The sequence below is a fragment of the Alligator mississippiensis genome, chromosome 7, assembly GCF_030867095.1.
Source record: "Alligator mississippiensis isolate rAllMis1 chromosome 7, rAllMis1, whole genome shotgun sequence".
Classification (NCBI taxonomy): domain Eukaryota; kingdom Metazoa; phylum Chordata; order Crocodylia; family Alligatoridae; genus Alligator; species Alligator mississippiensis.
The window spans coordinates 18,757,378-18,778,297 of NC_081830.1; the positions used below are offsets into that span (position 1 = coordinate 18,757,378).

The 20,920-nt window shown below is 53.8% G+C and overlaps 1 protein-coding gene across 2 annotated transcripts in view; it reads right to left on the reverse strand.

Annotated features, from left to right (window-relative positions):
- Positions 1 to 20,920, reverse strand: part of ADGRA2 (adhesion G protein-coupled receptor A2) — a 63,575-nt gene that overhangs the window by 33,994 nt on the left and 8,661 nt on the right. Inside the window, exon 2 of one of the 2 annotated variants that reach the window (XM_006258392.4) lies at positions 5,868 to 5,939. The exons of the other annotated variant lie outside the window; for it this stretch is intronic. Coding sequence (XP_006258454.2) covers positions 5,868 to 5,939 — 72 coding nt within the window. The remainder of the gene's footprint in view (positions 1 to 5,867; positions 5,940 to 20,920) is intronic. 2 annotated transcript variants of the gene reach the window in all.

Sequence of the window (20,920 nt, forward strand, 5' to 3'; positions counted from 1 at the left end):
GAAACGAATGGGAGCTGGTCCTCCCCAGTGCCTCTCAGCTACGACACCCAGGACTGCACTTGGACTCGTGTCGGCTGGCTGCACTCGAACCAAATATACACTCATGCAGATCCACAGCCTGGCTTGGGGGCCGCAGTCTCAGCTCCCTGCACAGCCAGCCAGATAAAACCCTCTTTGGATTGGCACAGAGGGGGCAAGTCTCTGGCCCTCCACTTGTGGCTTGCAGGTAAAAAGCATGTGCAACTGTTTTTTGCAGTATGCCAGCTGAGTATCACAACTCACTGAGCCTGGGCTGGCTGCAGCCAAGACCTGATGAAGGATGGGGTAGGGAAATTGTGCAGAAGGTGGCAGGGACCAATTCATAGAGTCTTCGCCCATCCGCACGTTTAAACTTAACTTGTGGGGTGAAGGCATCAGAGCCTCTGTAATGTGCATGCTCAAGTGTTGCTAAGGGATCACCCACAAACCTATGGCACCGACTGCCCAGCCTGGCAACACCCCAGGTCAGCCAGTCCCTCACCTGTCTGTCCCTTGTGCTGCCCTCTATGGATTAGCTGCACTGATCTTCCTTCTCAAGCTACTCAGCCCCCTCCCGGCTTCTGGACTCGCACCCCCCAAGCCGCTAGTGAGGCAAGTGGGGCCCATACACCAGGGCTTCCCAGCCCAGAGCAGACGGGCAGGAAAGGACAGCTCCAAGCCTAATGGCTCCTAATGAGCGCTGCAGCCTGGCTACATACCAGCCCCCCGAGACTCATTAATCTCATTACACCACTACAGATCATAAGAGATGCCGGGCTGCAGTGCCAGAGGAGTCGATGCAGCAGAGGGCAGGCCCCCTAACCCACTGCTTGCCTGCAGCCTTCTCACTGGACAGAGACCAGCACCAGGGATCCAGCCTCCTCACTGGACATGCACCAGGGATCCCAATGCTACTGGGTGACAGCAGTGTCCCTCCCTTGCTACCACTTGCGAGCAAAAGCAGGTAGACTGGGCACCATATTTACCATCTCCCAGAGCTCAGAGCTCCCAGTTTCTGTAGCAGCGCAGGGGTTGATGCTAGCATGGTGCTGCCTGTGGTTTCTCCAGCAAACAAACCTTGGGGAACAGGGAGCAACTTCCCCCTAGCCATCTCATGCCCCCCCCCCAACACTTCTCCTGGGAAGGAGCTGCAACGCGGCGCCATCCTGCTCTGGCAGGGATGCCCAGCCCCATCCCCTTGTCCTTCAAAGGGTGCATACAGCACAGGCCACCTCCAGCCCCAGCCCTCTGCCTGCTCAGGGAAGATGCAGGTGAAATGCTTTATCTCTGCAGCTCTGCATCAAGCTGATGAAAACAATTGCGGCTCTTGTCAAGTACAATTAACTTCCCCAGTGCAGGCCAGGCCAGGCTACTTGCTGGAGTGAGCAGTGATGGGGGAGGAGGAGGGGCAGGACGCTAATGAGGGGGCTCCCCCTGAGCCCTGACTGATGCCTCTGAGCTCTAAGCTTAATTGGAGCGTTCTCGAGGTGACTGGGAGGTTATTGCTGTTTCGTGCACCAAGCCGGGATGCCCTGTCTGCTCGGGGTGATGAGAAGAATGAGACTTTAAAGAGATTTTCAGCATGCAGGGGTCCAACCCAATTAGACAGTGCAGTTTCCAGACCTGGACTGAAAGAAGAGGGGAGCAGAGACTGAGAGAGCCGGAGCTCAGAGCTGGACTGGAACCAGGCTGGAGGCTGCTGTGAAGAGATCAGGGCTCCTACAAGAGGCCCCTCTTGTTCCTCTCGTGCTGCCTATTTAGGATCTCGGTTCAGGGGGCCCAGCCGTTTCCTAGAACCAGGACACCTGACCAAAGTGCACACACCCAAACCAGTGGTAATGGTTTCCTGGGAGCAAGCCCCTGCTCAGGCCACAGCCAGGCCCGCTTTGCCATGCTTCTGCAAGAAAAGGCAATAGTTGTGAGATGTCTTCATGCCTGCATCCCCCTGCCTTTGGCATTAGGCACTCCAGCCCTGCCCTCCCCAGAGCAGTCGGCTCAGGCAGGGGCATGCTATGCAAGAGTCAGGGCCCATGTTCCTAAACACCTCCTTGTTCAAGCTAATGAAATCTAGGCTGTGCTGTGTCCAACTCCCTGAGGAAGCACCGCCAGACTACTGTGGGGGACACACTGCAGCTCCTCCACAAAAGCACTCCTCCACAAAACCACAGAGAAACCCTGCTGGCTGCTGCACCTCTTCTATCTGCCCTCCCCTGCGTATCCCAGCTCCAAGCAGGCACTTGCTGCTGGCAGAGATGCCCCTGCTCTCCTCTCTCAGCCCCCTGCCTCCCTGGACAGAAGCACCCTCCACCCTGGCTCCACCCTGGCCACATCCTCCCTGTGACCCTGCTTGTCCTCTTGCCCAGCATCACTGGGACTAGGCTGTGTTTGCACACTCCTCCTTACCCAGGGGTTGGCTTTGGACTCAGGCGACTAGAAAGCTCAGGCCAGACATTTGGGATTGTGACACTGAAGAGCAGCTTCAGGGGCCAGCATTACCTACAGGGCCAGGGAGAGGCAGGACCGAGAAGGACACTGCATCACAGAGAGTTAAACCAAGTGCTTCTCAACTCCAGAGCCACAACAGTCCAGGCTGCACGCTGGCTGAAGCTACGGGTGTGATGAGTGCCCCACTCCTCTCCCAGCTCCCCCAGTGCCAGCAGGGACCATGGGTACTGCACAGGATCTCTTCTGTGCAGGGCACCCTGCCCTGGCCAAGCACTTTCTCTGCCTATCAAGGCTATGCAGCTTTAAGGGAGCTGCGTGCTTCCTTCCCAGCCTGCAAGTCATTAGGACGCCTTGGCGAGGGCTCCAAAGGGGATTCAGCAGCCCAGCCTGAATGAGCCATTTGTGTGTGCTGCCCGCCAGCTGCGCAGGGGCTCAATGCCTGTCATTCTGGCCTGACACAGCATAGTAGAGCTCTCTGCTATGCCCTTTGCCCAGCACCAGCTCCCTCTTCCTCCTCCGCAGGCCCTCTCCCTTCCCGGCACCCCCAAGACAAGGCCCCACTACCTGAACGCTGTGTTTAGCCTGCAGAGAACAGACCTGGGAGCAGGCCTTGCTGGAGCCTTTGTTTTAGCAGCTGACGTGCAGGAGGGTGGGCTGCAAGCAGGGCACGGGATTGCAACGTGGATGTGCAGGGGCAGAGGAGCAGCGGAGACTGACATGTGGGTTTTTAAAGCAAGAAACATGCTTTGGATGGCAAGAGACTATTGCAAGATCCCTGTGTTCACCTCTCCTTGGGGTGGTGAACCAGCTTCCTGGGACTGGACAGAAGAAAACTCTTGGCCACATGTGGTAGGACAAAAGCCTTGGCTTTTCTAAGCACTGGGACATGCTTGCAGAGCTGAGCTGCAGCAGTCCCAGAGCTTTGCACTAGGCACGTGCATACGTGTCCCAGGAGCCTGACTGGGGATTTCATTGCCCAACAGGGTCTGCAGTCATCAAGGGATTTTCTCCCCATGACGCACCAGCCTGCTTGACTTGCTCCTTCAGAGGTGCTATTTAGTCTGACTTCCTAATGGGGATGGAGCCACTGCCCTTGAATGCTGTCAGCAAACCCCTGAGTCTCAGCTCTCCAGCGGGGATTTGCATCCACGCACCAGCTGCTTCCACTGGTTTGGCTCTGAAAGCAAAGATCTCTTCAGAACCCGCAAGAACCTCACCACCCCTGCAGCACCCCTCGGGACACGGCACACAGGCTGCACTTTCAGTCTCACTCCATACATCAAGCCCAAGTCCCCGATTTGCCTCTGGAATGCGTGAGACGCTCAGAGCGGCCGCAGCTGGGAACAAAACGCCCTCAGTGTGCTGGTCCCCTCTGCTACATACCTACAGATCAAATCCATATGGGGGCCATAAATCTGCCCTTATTAAAGGCTCCCACCATAGAGATGCCTTTCACGGAGAGATAAGAAAGTTGACTTTGTTCATGGGACAATGTCGCTTTTCATGTTGGACCCTGCAAAGTGATCCCCCCAAGGACACTCCAGGCCCAACTACAGACCCAGGCAAGTTCCCAGGAGGTACTTTCCATTTGCTCCCTGGCACGGAGACATTTTGCTCTGCGCAAGATGCTCTATGCTGCACCCAAGCACCTCAATCATCCTTCATGTGGAGTTAAAACTGCTGCTGGGGAATTCAGGGATGGTGGCAGGAGTTGGAGTTGCCAACAGCAATATCAGCCCAGGCAGCAGCACACAAGCTTCCTCTCCTGCTCCTGCCCTCACACATGTGCACACGCATGCACCTGCTCCAGTGACTGGGGGCACCCCACATGAGAAGCCTTGAAGGCACCTGGTTCCCCATCAGTGCTGATCATCTGCTCTCTGAATAGGCCCCTTCCAGGTACCAAATGGCAGATGCCTACAGTCACACTAGAAAGTGACTTCCATTACCCCTTAACAGAGCTTGGAGAGATCCCTGCCCAGGGCAGAGGGAGACTCCACCTCCTTGGCTTGCTGCTGAGAATGCCAGTGGCACTGGGGATATTTGCAATATGAATCCTGGCCCCAAAAAACCAAAAGCTCCTCTCCAAGAGGGCATCCCCCAGGCCACCCAGTGGCAGTGATCACTTTGGTCCCACTGGCTGCAGGGCTGACTGGCGGGGTGGAGATGAAAGGTGGGCAGCCAACCACTGCCCAGTGGTTTCAAGGACAGAGAGGAGACGGGCATGGTGCAGCATGGCACCCCTCTGTCATGGACTTCACAAGAACGCAGGTACCCAGAAAATGCCTGTTGCCTGCTTACAGTCACCAGCTGTCCCCCTTGGCTCCCAAAGCAGTGGAGTTTTGAGCAGAATAAACAAATTTCCCTTCTATTTACAGAAGAGGATTAGTGACCAGTAGCACAAAACACTTAACTTAAGTGCAACTTAATCTACTGCTAAGAGCAAGGGGAAGCCTAGATAGTCCCAGCTCAGCTCAGCCTCCACGGACAAGTGGCCGTGGCCCAACACAGTTCCAAGAGGCTCCTCATCCTCTGAGGATGAGGTGGTCCCAGCAGCCTGGGGGGTAGGTGAACCCTGAAGCAATACTCCTCAGGGACAGGCAGAGTTGCCACTCCTGCTGTCAGCAATGGCTGATAGGGACCCTACCGGAGGGACCAGCTGCCCTGAGGCAACAAGCTCGGGGCTGGGAGGATGTGAGCCGCTGCCCTGATTCTGTCGCTGACTCCTTCCTATAACCTCGATACCCTTCTGCTACAGTATCGCTATCTCCTGGTTCGAAGAAGCTATATGATCTGCTTCTGCTCAGCCTCTTGTTCACTATTACCTGGCAGCTTGACTACCTGCCATCTCCAGTGCCCACTATCGAGCCCAGGAGACAGTGACCACGCCAGCCCCCACAATGCATCCAGGGGCATTACCTTTCCCGGTGGAAAACCTGGGCTATGCCTGCCAGATCCTGCTGGGTCATACCAACAGCAATCAAAACCCCTTATGGTCAGTGTGCAGCAACAACATTGTCTCAGGAACATCCAGCAGCAAGAGGCACTAGCATGTGGGCTAGAAGAGTTTTAACTCATGTTGCATCTCTGCTGTTCCCTTCTGTGCCCCAAGTCTAGAGGGCAAATCTTTGTCCTTCATTGCCACATGGAGAAGGGGTGACACCCCCAGGGCCAGCCCCCCGGGAGAGATGGAAAGCAAATGGTGCTGGATGTGCATTTTGTTCCATTACCCAGATCCCTCGGACCACACCAGGCTCCCTCCCTTGCCCCGTTCCACAGCCGCCAAGGTCTCTCCCTGCTCAGCTTCCATTTAATTTTTGCTCTACTTTGGTCACTAATTTCCCAAGTCCCTCATTAGGAGCTAGGAGCCGCTCGGCACTCACAATGCCCCGATTGGCACTTACAGCTTTTCGAGAGCGCGCAGTCCGAAGAAAGAGCCATTCTTCAGCACCGTTATCTTGTTGTTACTCAAAAGCCTGCGGGGGAAAGAGAAGGGGGGACATGGTGGTTATTCAGCCCGAGTTAATCAAGCAGCCCACACTTACGTGACCTGCGTGAGCTAGGTGTGTGGTCTGGGGCAGGGGGGGTGATTCGTTAGCCGCAGCCAGATGTGGGGGAATGAGACCAAAGAGATGCTATGTGCAATAATAATAATTATTCATAGAGACATAGGTTTTAAGGGACCTCCTAGTCTGGTTTCCTGCATAATACAGGCTAATAAGAATAACAGCAGAAGCCCCTTTGCTGCTCTGCTTGGTGACATCCCCCCCAAAACACTGCAATGTCATGACTGGCTTTATGGATGCAGGGCGGGCATGTGGAGATGGCATGAAGGAAGAGGCTAAAGGCAGGGGCTGGAGTATGCATGTGCAGCAGCATGGGAGGGATGAGATGCAGTGGGGCAAGGTGGGCTTGGGGCAAGCAGACAAGGTGGGCTTGGGGGGGCTGCAAGCATCACATTAGCAGTGACTGGGGTGAGCCTCTGAGCCATTTCCAAGGCCCCTGAGGCTTTCACCCGGCTGTGGAGTACACTGACAAGCTTCCACATGCCTGCCAGCAGGCCCTTTGTGCCAGCCCATCCCCTGGGCAGGGACTGCCGTTGCTTGTGTTGGTGTAGATACATCCTGAGAAGGCTGTCCCTGCCCCACGGTGCCTGCAGCCAGCACAGAGAAGCGAGAGCTGGAACCTGCCATGCCACAAAAGCAAGGAGGGTGCTGCCCGCCTCAATGCAACAGGGGCCTGGAATAACTCCAGGAGCAATGGACGGCAGGGGAGGCCAGGCACGGCTGCTTCCCTGGAGACATCTCTGCCCCTTCAGCTTGTCACTGCTGAGTTGCCCCCAGCCAGGATTTCAACAACTCCGGAACTGAGGGCTTTTCAAACTGCTTGGCTCCGACTCTTTATCCCAAAGTAAACAGTTTTAGCGGGCCACGAGGAGGGCCTCAGTCACGCTCTGCCTGAAGACAGGGAAAAGGAGATGAGAGGAAGGGAACAGGCACCCACCGATTCATCCAGCAGCTCATTAAAGCTCTTTAATAGCAATTAGCACTTGCAGACCTGGCCTTTCGCAGAGGGCCACCAGTCAGCCACCGTGCTTTTAATTTCTCCAGCGTTGAGGGCCCCCCTCCCCTCGGAAACCACTCGCAAGCCTCCCTTTGCCCTTTCAAGCCAAGGGCTCTCAATAGACCCCTGAAGGGGGGGTTCCCACTCTTCCTGTCTCGTCAGGCGGCCCCTACAAACCCTTGGAGCCGCTGCAGAGGCAAGCGCTCCAGAGCAGGTTGGACGCAGCACAAGAGGAGAAGAAAATCCTGCATGGGCCTGCCCTGGGCTAAAGGCTAGGAGGGTCCCCAGCTTTGCTGGACAAGAGCTCAGCTGCACACAACACTGGGGTTTCATATGGATTCTGCTATGCAGGTAACTTGGATGCTTGATTTTTTGCTGGGCTCTGCTCCAGCCAGGGCCTTACCTACTCCACGCAGGTGACAGCACTGTGTCACAGGCTGCAGCACAAACTCCCCGGGAGCAAAGCCCCTTCCCCTCCAGACACGGGGCACATTTCTTTTCCCTCCCCCTCCAGCAGAAATACAGGGCAGCAGGCAGGTTGGCCAAGGGAGCCTGGAAGGGCAAAACACCACACACCCTGCTTCACCCAGGCAGTGCTGTGTAACACCTCTTCCACCGGGCCAAACCCGTGTGTCAGACGCAGCCGAGCCTGCCCTGAATCCCACTCTGCCCCCTCCCTCCCCTGCCTAAGCCACCGAGCAGGAGCTGCTGTCTTGTTTGCAGAAAAGGAGGTCATTTCCAGAGGAGCGGAGGAAGCCAGGACAATTAGCTGTTTAGGAAAGGCGCTGCAGGCTGCACTGCTCCAGGTCAGAGCTGGAGCCTGTGAGGTCAGGTTTCTGGGAAAGGCTTCTGGCCAGAGGGAGGGGAGATGGCAACTGGCACAACCCCAGTGGGCTAAAACCATGACTTTCATGCTCTTCATGACAACTACAGCCCCCTCTTTTGTCCTCCCTGTTCAAACCTGCAGCCACCCCAAAGGCAGCGAGCATGGATGGAACAGGGCATGACAAGGTTATTTTTCAGGTGCTTCTTTCTTTCCTGCCCTGGCTTGTGCTGGGCCCTCCCTGCCTTCGAACCCATTTCCCATCCTTTTGCAACACCCCCAGCCATCAGCTACTCCGGGCTCCCCCGTGGGGAGAGAAGGCATGGGGACACACGTGCTTAAAAAGCCACAGGAAAAATGCCTCATCGCAGCCTGCGAAGCCACCCTGGAAAGGCTCCATTACTGATGAGAGGGATGAGGAAAAAAGGGCTTATTGATGTTCGAAGCCGGCGCTGTTTATATAAATGCTGCTCCTCCAGCCAGACTGAATGGCTGCTGTGTGTGTGCCGGAGGCGGGGACCATGGCACCAACTCCTTTCCTTCCCCTACCCAAGCTCAATGTGCCTGCAGCCAGCTCCAAGTTTGCCAGTCTGGTCCACTAGGCAGGGGCTTATCCTTTCTCCCCACTAGCTCTCCTGCTGGAAAAACTCCTTAAAAAATACAAGACAATGAAGAGAAGAGCTGGGGAGCATGCATGCCAACACAAGGGAATGTTTTAGGAGCAACCTGGAAGGTCAAGCCACATAGAGATGAACAAGCAGGAACCAGGCCCTGGGAAGCTAGGAATCAACAGGAAGAAATTAGGAATGAGGAATTCAAAGCCCAGGGCTAGACAGAGACATCTGTCCTGTGGAGTGGCTTGCTGGGCACAGGGGGCAGGCAGGCACAGCCATGCAGAAGCAGCCAGCTGGAGTGACATATGACTTTGAATCCCTCTGCCAGGGATGGAGGGGTTCTCTATAACACAGTAAGACCTTGCCAGAGCTCCCCATGCAAACATTAAGCATTAGACACCAAGGAGCTGCAAGCAGGAGAGACTTCTCAAGTGGCAGCATGGGTCTTGGTCTCCCCAGCAGCACCAGCCATTTGGTCCCAGCACCCTGGCAATTAGCAGCCCTCTTGCAAAGCCCCACATCCTCTTTGCCTTCTAGGGGCAGCGAGGGAGTGCCTAGCTGCAGTGAGAGGCTGGACTGCATCCTGTCTTAATGAGCAGCCGCCTGCAAGGTCCATGGAGCCTGGGGACCCTGATGGAGGAAGGGAGGGGAGAGAAAGCGACGGGCAGCCCTTCTGGCCCTCAAATTGGTTCCACAAGTCAACAGCTTGAGAAACCACAGCAGGCTGGGATTGCAGGCCTGCCATGTCCCCCCGCTCCCTCCCCAGCACGCTGGTCCTGGGAAGGCCCCAGGCACAAACAGCAGTAATAAATATGTACATGCAGCAGCCCTGCTTTTACTGGGCTCGGGTCAGCTGGACCCACCAGACTGCACCCTGCCCCTCTTCAGTGACCCCCCCGCCCACTGCAAAGCCATCTCTGCTGCTGTAATAGGGGCCCAGCTCACAGGGGAGTTTGCCCACAAAGCCAGCATTTAACTCATCCCAGGGGGACCATGGTCTAGCAGAATGCAGTGCCTGCTTCCTCTCCCTGAAGTAGCCAAGACCTCCATCATCTTATCTGCTCATCAACACATGCCACCCCTCTGAGCTCTGGGTCCGTGAATCCAGACCAAGGCAAGCCCTGATGAAAACAGCAAAGGGGAATACTTAGTCAAAAAGCAGTGTCAACCCAAACAGAGCGCACATCAACAGGCCCCTCCAGAGCCTGACACTGCCCCCACCCCATGGACAGCAACCCCACAGGCCATGGCTTCAGGATCCCAGGCTAAATGATTCCAGGAGCTTTTAATTCTGGTGGAAGCTGCTTTCACAACCCTAGTGGTTCTTTATCCAAGGATCTTCCCTCCTTGAACGCCACTTCCTACCCCCAGCACACAGTCGCAGGGGGCTTCCTCCTGCTGCACAAGCAACCACGTAGAGAAACGCACATCAATGCAAGGTCCTCACTAGAAGACGTTTGCAGCAGGTCATGTGTGCAGCAGGTCTGGGGCAACGGCTCACCGCACATACAGTGGCTCTGTCTCATCCCTTGCATTTCACAGGATCACAGAATCATAGAAACGGAGGGTTGGAAAGTCATCTAGTCCAACCCCCTGCTCAACGCAGGACCAGCCCCAGCTACATCATTCCAGCTAGCTGGACCTTAAAAACCTCCAAGAATGCAGAGTCCACTGCCTCTCTGGGTAACCTGTTCCAGTGTTTTACTACCCTCTTTGTGAAAAAGTTTCTCCTAACATCTAACCTAAACATCCCTTGCTACATGAGCAAATTTTCACTTCCAGCACAAGCTGGTGCCTGGAGATGCTGAGCTCCAATCAGTGCCTAGACCACATGGAAAACCATCAGTGAGAGCAGACCCAGCATCACGCTCTCTCTCACATCCACCCTTTCCTCCGAAAAACCAGCTCTGAGCGGTTGCATTTGCAGAGCAGTCGAGCAGAGATAAACACTATGTTTGGGAGACAGGAAACAAACCCTGGTACAGAAGAGCTTGCAGAGGGTTGATCCTGTCTTAAGGAGCATGTCTACTATGGTGAGTTTGAGACACCACAGATTATGAATATGAAAGCAGGCCCCTCTTCCCGCATCTCTTTGGGCAAGTCATTTAATCTGTGTGGGGACCTTACGCATTCCCATTGCACCACAGGAACTTTGTCTGCCTGGTCTACATTGTCTGTAAGCTCCTTGGGGTAGAGACTCATTGTATGCCTATGTACAGCCCTTGGCACAAAGAGGGCCCAAATTAGCTGAGTGCTGTAAGACAGATAGCAATGTAGGGGCTGAAAAGGATTTTACTGCAGCCGTTTATGTTGCGTATGGCCTCAGCAGATACAGAAATACCCAGCAGGCAAAACCTATCACGTATGGCACTGTACAGACAGACATTAGCCCTTTCAAGTCATCACTGTTCTTCCCCCCTGCATCACACATGTGCAGATATGTCACCACTTATTCACATGTTATAGATGGGCATGAAGTGCATGCACATGGCAGGTTGCCTATATCCACAGACCACACATGCCGTTCTGCAACAGAGGTACCAGCTTCAGCGAATAGGTCAACGCGTGGCCTGGAACACCGATCTGGTGAGGTCCCTGTCCCGGCCGCCCTAGAATAACCTTATGAGAACAGCCTATTTCCTCTGCAGAACTAAAGTATTCCAGTCAGCATGGACCGGGGGGAGGCATGGAGGAAGGGAGGGCAGGGGATAGACTCTGGAACTCCTCCATGTGTCTTTGGAAGTCCCCTGACCACACAAATAGCTATCTGTTCTCATGCTTAATTGGAAAGCAAATGCTGAAAGAGGGGACACAGATGGGGTTCAGCTGTGTTGAATGCCAGAGTCTCTCTGGCGAAGGCAAGGCCAGTGCGTGGGCCTGGCAAGCAAATCAATGGGGGCGGTTTGTCCTTCTGACCCACTGGCACATGAAGAGACTGCATGCTGCAGGCAGCTCCCTTGCCCAGAGATGTGCCAGACCAGCCAGAGAAGAGCAGCCCTAAAATCTCCCCCATCCCATGACCACCGGATCTGGAGCTCCCACACGTATGAAGTGGGCGCTAGCTTTGTTCTGGCCGCTGGGACCCTCCGAATCTCTGCCATAAAATGCAGTTGCCTCCTTAAAAGGCAAGGCTCTGGGCTCTCCAAGATGAAATCAGCATCCCGTGTGATCTGCAGCCAGGCTGCAGCTGGAGGAGGCCAAGGTCCGATAGCCTGGAAAAGAGATGTGGGATCCCCAGCCTGCCTCTTCCCGGGCTCATGCGGCCCTCTTCCCTGTGACCAGCCAGAATGGCTCCAGTTTGTTTTCCTTGGTGGGGAAGCAGCTTCCTGGCAGCCCTCAGGGCCTCACGCCCTCTCCCTGCCCTCCATGCACTTTCCATGAGGCATGAAACAGCCCTGCAAGTTTCCAGCTGCAGCCAAGAATCCAGGACACAGCACCCTTTGGCAGCTGTCCAGCTGTGCTTTAGATCAGCCAAGCAAGGGGTTGGGGAAGGGCAAATGATACACACTTCTGCTGAGCAGGGGACAGTGCCTGCTCAGAGCTGGGAGACCCCACGCAGGAATGTGCTGACCGGAGCTGCACAAGGGTCTGGGCTAGATGATCAGAGCCCCCCCTCAAGACTCAGCTCCATGCAGGCATCACCAGGTCCCCCAGCACAGTATCCCCAACCAAACCTGCTGGGAGCCCAGGGTCCCCTCTATCAACAACTCCCTTTGCCATGCTCTTCTCATTTTCTACACCTGCTGCAGCCTCCCCACCTCCCTCATCTCCTTCCAGCTGCTCTGTTTACATAGGTGCATCGTGCCACTGTTGTTCGTTTGGGTTTCAGTTCCCAGCCTAATGGAAGCTGCTTTGGACAGCAACTGTGTCTGTCCAGTGCTACATGCATGTTATTGAATGGAGGCACTCACAAAGTTTTTGGAAGAGCAATTGGTCAGACCCAGAGGGCGGTGATTGAAGGAAGTCAATCGTCGTGATGCCCTGTGACCAGTGGGGTCCCTCAAGGCTCTGCCCGTGAACCTATATTGTTCAACGTCTTCATTAATGATGTGGACATTGGTATCAGAAGCGGACTGGCCAAGTTCACCGATGATACCAAACTTTGGGGCACAGGAGGGTGATCCAGACTGACCTCGACAAGCTCAGGAAATGGGCGGATGAGAACCTGATGGTGTTTAACACCGAAAATGCAAGGTTCTCCACCTTGGGAAGAAAAACCTGTAGCATGCTTATAGGCTCAGCAGTGCTATGCTGGCTAGCACTACAGATGAAAGGCACTTGCAGGTCATGATTGACCACAAGATGAACATGAGCCTTGAATGTGATGCTGCTGCTAGTAAAGAGAGCAAAACACTGGCTTGCATCCATAGATGCTTCTCAAGCAAATCCCGGGACGTCATTCTCCTCTTGTACTTGGCCTTGGTGAGGCCGCAGCTGGAGAGCTGCGTCCAGTTTTGGGCTCCACAATTCAAGAAGGATGTGGAGAAACTTGAGAGGGTGCAGAGGACAGCCACACGTATGGATCAGAGGTCAGGAAAACAGACCTTATGCTGAGAGGCTGAGAGCCATGGGACTTTTCAGCCTGGAAAAGCGCAGGCTTAGGGGCGATCTGATGGCCACCTATAAGTTTATCAGGGGTGACCACCAGAATCTGGGAGAACGTTTGGTCACCAGAGTGCCCCAAGGGATGACAAGCTCAGACGGTTATAAACTCCTCCAAGACCATTTCAGGCTGGACGTAAGGAAGAATTTCTTTACTGTCCGAGCCCCCAAGGTCTGGAATAGCCTGTCGCTGGAGGTGGTCCAAGCACTTACTTTGAACACCTTCAAGAGAAAGTTGGATGTTTATCTTGTTGGGATCCTATGACCCCAGCTGACTTCCTACCCCTGGGGCAGGGGGCTGGACTCAATGATCCTTCAGGGTCCTTTCCAGCCTGAATGTCTATGAAATCTATGAAATTCCATGGATTATTTCCTGGAAGGTCACCCACCTTCATCCCTTCCCCTTACCCAAGGATTCCCTCACTGAGAGACCCAGACCCTCTCTACCACCCTCTCTAGTGATACTCTATTAGATAGTGAAAAGGGATATGATCTCATCTAAGGCCAAGCTTTCGTAATGCAGGCCAGTGAATTTTACTCAGCAAATCCTGCACTGAGACTGTAACATTTGGCTGAACTTGAGCATAGCTCTTCAGAAGACATGCACTTTGAATCTGAAACACCAGGAATGTGGTGTGTGCGAATGGCTATGTGTTTTTACTGTAAAATACCTGTACTTTATGCTTAGCCTTAGCTTGGCTAACATCAGCTTCCAGTTAACAGCTCTCAGTCTGTCTTCATCTGCCAGGCTGAACAGCCCCCCCATTATCACAGATCCTCCTCCCCACTGTAGCACTTTTAAGTCAAGATCCAAGTCACCCTGAACCATCGCTTGGATAAGCAAAATAGACCCAGCTCTCGTAGCCCCTCCCCAGTCATTACCAAGAACATTCAACATTTCCAGTGCACCTTGCAGCTGATGGGCCACCAGGGTCTTAAAAATGTGCATTTACTCGCTCCGATTTTTGTTGCACAGCCATAAAAGAAGGGTGGAGTGATGCTGTAACCTCGATGGTCCAGGGAATATGCAAGATCAAGGCTTGTTTGGTAATATCTGTAATTGGATGGGCTCTGTAGTTGGAAGAGGCAAGCTTTCAGCCACAAAGTGCCCTTCAGGGCTGGGAAAGAAGCAGATACAAGCTAAGCTAAATAGGAGGTAGAACAATGACTGCTTAACTTTACTAAATGACAACACTCACTCAAAGGTGGCGGGGGGAAAGCAGTAAGCTTGCAGAGCAAAGGGAGATCGTCAGAAGTAGCTACAGACCAAGTAAAGAGAAGTTCAAATAGATCAACCAAAGTATGTAAAAGAATAGGAGCATTCAAAAGGGAACAGGTAGAGCATCTGGACAAGGGAGTGGGCAGAAAGTAATGAGGCATAAAGCTTAGTCCCTAGTTTTAGTGTCCAGTAAAGTTCCTAGGCCCATTTACAGAAGGGGTTGTGTAGTTTTCCCTCAAACACCAGGGCTGGGAGCCCAAGGATGGAGCAGCTGTCCTGTAAAAAGTGTTCTCTCATGGGGCTTGGGCATTGCTGTCCATCATTTTTTTGCAGGAATTCATTCTGGATCACAGCAATTGTTTAGCTTCATCTACTAGTTCCTCTAAAGAAGGATGGTGGGATATGCTGCGCTCCATGACAGGCACGTGCAGGAGCCGTGAAACCTGACTGTTTCATGGCGGGGAGGGGGCAATGCAGACTGTGGTGATAGCGGAGACGTGTTGGCAGGTTTTGCATTTGCTGCTTAGGCAGAGTGACCTTCTCATTACACAATGGAGTCATACAGCCACTGTTCTGCCTGGCTGAGGCTGCTGCTTTCCCAGCCCTGAGGAAGGGCCCTTTGGGGCCAGTGGGTCAGGGCTGGAGCAAAAAAGGGGGACTTTGCAAGCAGGGAGGTCTGCCTCAGAGCAGGCAGGAGGCTGGAGTGGGCAGCAGCATGCATAGGTTTGGCTGCACCCGGGGACAGAGGGAGGCAGGGACCTAGGAGGAGGGAGCATACAGAGTGCAAACCCCAAACCACTTCTGCTGGTTCTCTCCTTGATACATTTTGACTGGTGCTCTCATTTGGGCACCCACTAGGCTGGATCTAAGCCAAGCACCATGGTCACAATCAATATAACATTCCTGCCACTGGCTGCACGTCCTCCAGCAGGAACTAAATCTGCCAGAGAAGCATTTATGAGGCCAGTGACTTAAGCAGTGAAAGATATTCCAGATAGCAAGCCTGATGACGAATGACCAGGATCTGGCTTGCTGTGCTGCAACCAGGTCATCCCAGACACGTCTTAACAGTGCCTAGAGCTGCAGGCAGACGCTTGGTGCCTGCAAAGAACAATCCTCCAATTTCCAGCCAGACCAGAGGTTCAAGCCTCTGCTGCTCAGGCTCGGGCTTTCCAGAGTTTGATGGGCTTTGACCCATTTGCTTGAAAAGGAAACTGCCAATATTAAAAACAAACACAGCTCAAACAAAAAATGAAGAACAATGATGGGCTATCCCTGTTCCAGGCAAACACACAGCGAGACCCACAACCCACACCCCACACAGCAGGGGTAAAGTCCGATGGACTCCCCAAAATGTTTTTCTATTTCATGCAGCTCTGAGAAATCAGGTTCCCTTCCTGCTCACGAAAACTTCCAGAGCCATTCAGAATTGTTTGCACGCAATTTATGATCCCGGCACCGTCCCTCCCCGGGGCAGGGGGTCGGACCTGATGATCTGTTTAGGTCCCTTCCGACCCTAAGTACTATGATACTATGATTTCTGCAAAGAAACCCAGGCCTGCAACCCAAAGGAATACATTTGCCAGAACATGTCATTCTGGTGGAACGTTTTGTGTTTCCCAAAAATCAAATGCCTTCTTACTTGTCAACCTCTAAAAATGGGAGGGGGTATGGCCTTTAAAAAAAAAAGTGGGAAAACATTCAAAATGTTTTCCCTCATTGAAACTTAGGAATTTTCTAAGCCCGAGATGTTTATTGTCCCTGTCCTAAGTCCTTTCTGAGATACAGCTTGCATGGATTTCACTTTCTGGCGTTCATTCAGTAGCAGAGAGTCGACTCTCTTTGGGTCTCCTGGCTTATCACCTTAAAGAAGATTATGGTAGCTCGAGGAACGTGATGAAGTTATTACTTTTGCTGGGCCAAATTCTATGGTCTTTATCCCATTTTACCAGCAAATACCTACCCGAGTCAATGGGAGAGCTGCTTGCCCAAGGGCCAAGCCAGGTATTTAGGCTCCAATTCAGGAAAGCACCAATTCATTTGTTATAGGAAAGCACATACTTCTGCACTGTCCAGCCTCAGAGCTGATGCTGTGAGCACTCCCAGCTATAAGAGCTCAGGGCCCAAGCTTAACCGGCAGCCCCCACAACTTGGAAATACGTTAGTTTTTGGAGTAATCAATACTGTCACCCAAGAGAAGGGACACTGCTCTCTGGGAAAGTTATCACAGGAACCCACTAGTCCCTACAGGAAACAGCAGGATGATGTTTACTAGCTCAACTGCTCACACATCTTGGTTAAGCTAGTGGCTTCTCAGCTGAGAAGGCTATGGGCTCACAGGATTTTTATACTATGCACAGCCCCGGAAAGGCGTGCAGGGAGGTAAGCTGTGTGCTGCACACCGAGTGTTTATAAACTGCATCACGAGACATCCGGTTCCTTTCGGATGGAGATTAGCACCTCTGCAAATACTGGTGGAAACTCTATTGTTCCTGCCCATCAGGAAGACAACACTTCCCCAGGCACCACCTTGCGTCTAGAACCAGAAGCCCACCCCTGACTTCCCATGCACATGTCAAGACACTCGGGCCATCGCAGCACAGTCGTCTCTCTCAGACAGCAGCCCCTGCCGGCTGTGTTAAGGGACAATGCAGACAGACGAGCCAACAGCTCGCAACCAGTTTATGTCCTCATGCATAAGGTTTGAGAAACCTCGACATTCCCCAGGCACTGTCTCCACTCCCATGCACGTCTGGGCCTTTCTGAAACAAGCTGCTTGCTGATTAGACTGACGATATTAATATTGCATCATTGCACTTTTCACAGAAGAAGCTGCATGCCCTGTCCCGCCACGTAGATAAGCCGTACAATTGCCTCTGTGCTGGTAGGCAGGGTGCATAGCAAGCCAGGTAAGCAGTAGCACCCCGTCTCTCCAGAGCTCTGCCTCCAGCAAAGAGCCAAGTACCCACAAGTAAGGCTCAGGGCCCCACTGACAGGTGCCAACAGCTGCTTGCCACAGGACACGGGCTCCATTAACCCACAAAACTGGGAACACTGGGCAGCGCTCTACACTAGCAGGCCTTGCTCTACCAACCAAAGGTAAGGTCAGACTTTGGGACCCGCAGGTCCTGGGGCTTCTCTCCGTAGACTGCGCACAAGGAGCAACAGATGAGTGCCAACAGGAGCAGCAGAAAGGACAGAGGTGGACATGGGTCCCTCAGGAATGGAACAGAAACTAGCCTACTTATTTCACATGACAGGCACTGAACAGCTGGGAGCTTCCTACTGCAGCTGACCCAAGCTGAGTCCCAGCTGGGGGCCCGAGGGACTGCTAGCATGTGATCCACTAGTAAAAAACAGGACTCTTTTGAAAGCAAAAGGCTGCAAGGAAGGAACCAAGTGTCCTTGGGAACCCATGAAAATAGCTCCCAGTGAGCCGAGTTCTCCGAGCTTGGTGCATTTTGCTGGACCCTTTAGTCCCCCGCATTGACCTTCCTCTCTGAGCCTGACCATGAGACGCCTGTCTTCCTCTTCCAAATCTCCCAGCCAAAGCCCTAAGCCCTCACCCAAGACAGCCCCCCTGCTCCCAGGTGGAAAGGCTAACTCTTAGGAAGAAGTAGTCCAGATGCACACTTGGCAGGGGGACCTCAGCAGACTGACCCCCGACTGCCTGCTGTGTCTGCCAGGCAGTGACCGGAGAGGCACCGTGCCCTTCTGCAGGTGCCCATCTGGCCACCAGACTGTGCGCATCAGGCCAGTGCCCTCGTGACGCGCAGTGCAAGGATCCCCTGCTCGGGGGAGCTCCTACCAGAGCTGAAGCCAAAACCTCCTGCTTGGTGGGACTCTTGAAGCCTGGCAAGACTCAGAGATCCTATGCCAGGCTGCTGTCTAGAGAGCTTGGCGCCGCCCCTGGCAGGCCTGGCTGCCAGGGCCCCCTTCGCTGGGCTCCTGCCTGCTCTTTGCAGCCAGTTTCCTGTTATTGACTGCTCCGCTGTTTATTTACTCAGGACTCTTCTCTCCTTCCAAGGGCTGGCTTTGGAAAGGAGCAGGAGATTTGGGGTGGGGGGGGCTTGCAGGATGCCATACATGGGCTAAGGGTGAAAGGGACTGCTAAGTCCAAGGCCTCCTTCTTCACAGCCAGGGCAAGAAGGTTTTTGGGTCCCATCTCCCTTCCACAGCAGAGTGGATGGGTGTGGGGATGAAGCAAGCTGTGGATAATCCAACTGGCATAGGGCTCACAGCAGGCTCCAGAGCTGGGGGACAGGAGAGGGAGACAGCAGGGAATAGATCCACCAAGCCGAGACATCCTGGAAGCTCTGCCAAGGGAAGAGACTTTCCTCCCACACCCAGGCAGTGCTCATCCCAGCTGGCTGCATCTGGTCCCAACACACGCACGCGCTTGGCAGGCCATGAAAGCGGCACATTCCTCCCTAGGAGCAAGCGCGGGGGCTCTGCTTTGGCTCAGGACCTGATGGGGACACTCACTTGGAGAAGGCAGTGCAGGGAACCAACAAGGTCCACCCTGACGGGGCCTTTTCCTTAGTGCATTCCTACTTAATGGTGCCAGTGGGGAAAAGGCCCAGCACAGGACTGGGGGAGGACAGAAACGTGAAGCATTACCCCTTTGGAGTCCACGGAAAGAAGCACTGAAACGCCAAGTCGGTTTTCCACTATGAGGCAGCACAAGCCCAGTGATACGGGTGCCGAGTCTGGTTGCAGTCCCAGCTCAGCGCATTCGCGGCTATGCACTCTGGGACACTTGCCCTCTCCATGCCTTTGCCACTGCGCCAGAAACAGGAATGCCACAATCACAACCATGTCGAGCGCAGGGCAAAATGGGCTGGGAAAAGACTCCAGTGAAAACTCCTCTAGCTCTCAGCACACCATGCAGCTGGATCATGCAGAAATTCAGCTAATTGAATGACAGCTGGAAAAGTCTTTTTGGATAATGCCGGATTAGGAATTCCAGCACCGAGCGCCCAGGGGCAGATGGGATCAGAGTATTTGGCAGGCCAGGGTGCCTGGGAGAAGGCAGTAAGACGCACCACATACAGAGACAGTGCCTCGGCCCCGAGCCCAGCGGGATTCAGCCTTTGCTTAGCACTTTGTACCCCCCACACCTGCTGAGCATGCTTGGGATCATATCAAGTCACTGCTTGGGATCATGTCACGTCATTCTTGCCTCAAGTCACTGAGAGGTCCCAGCCGTTTGAAGCAAATGCCACTTAATTCCTAGGTGCTGGGTCCCTGCAGCAGCTAGGCAGAGCATCAATGCAGGGGATACTTTTTTAATCACAAAAGAGAGGCCAAAAATTGAAAAAAAACAAGCTTGTTTTCTCAAGCGCGCTGGAATCCACTTGGATAAATAGCCGCTCCAGGACCAGGGCTGCTAAAACAATAAACTTCCTCTGCGTCCGACCAAAAAAGGACAGGGAGAGATGCTAGCCCCCCTTGGCCAGAGCGCGGCTGGCGGGACGGAGACTTGCAGCAGATTGGAGGTTAATAAAAGAGGGGGAGGATTCCTGCTTTGCTTTCGAAGTGAATTAATTTAAAGCACATGCTCCGGAGCGGATACGTTACAGGCTGTGCAGGAGGGGAGCTGAAGGGTTTGCAGCAGATTTGAAAAGAGGGTGGAAGGTGCTGGATTATGAATCACTGGAGACTGGGAACAGTGCAGAAAGCAGTAGTGGCTGCAAGTCTGCTGTTCTCCTCCTGAGCCTGCCCTGAAGGAATCAGTGCCCCTAAGAGACAAGAGGGAGCCCAGGCGCCAGAGTCCGCTGCTCCTTGGCCCCTCTGCAGCAAAGGACGGGCCTTGCTGCTATCAGATGGGGACCCGTTCACTCAATCCCTGGAGCCAACAGGCTACAGCAATTACTTTCCATCACTGCCTGCCTTGGGATTTGAACTGGAACAAGTCACCCTACACCCCACTTCCCATCCCTGCCATCACCCAGCTTAGGGCTAGAACCTCACCGATGGCAGCAGGAGCAGGATCTGGCCCTGGAGACAGAGAGATCCCTGCTGGTGACCAGCCAGACCGTGATCAATGAGAGGCAGCAGCAGTGGAGTATGTGGCCCCCTAACCTCTCCTCCCAGCCAGCTCCCTGCTTTGTTTTCACATGCGCGGGGGCTCTTCCCGTTGCTGTGACCGGCCCAGGGCGTTGCCGCGAGGCTCACGTCAAACTGGGTTATTTTGGATGACTGAAAATGATTGTTCCAACACTTGCTTTTGTTAGAAAAGGAAAAATAAATCCCAGAGAGAGTGTGAAATGGCCAGTGGCGCTGGGGCACGGGGCAGGACAACATTCGTGATGGACCGGATGCAGAGATGGGGAAAGGGCCTCCAGCGGCCGGAGAGGAACCACAGACTGCTGGGAGGCTTCCAGCTAGCACCAAGAGGACTTCAGGAGGACAGCTTGAAAGCCAGGAGGTATTTTTAGAACTAAAGTATTTCAGCCCAGCTTTTCTTCAAAACCATAAGGGCCAGAAACTTCCTGCAGAAGACCTGAGATTCAGCTCTAACCCCATGACTCCTGGAGGTGAGGTTTTAAGCGGGAAAAAAAAATCACCAAATACAATGGAAGTCAAGTTAACACAAGACAACATGGGGTCTCCAGGCCAGGTTGGAACCACTGA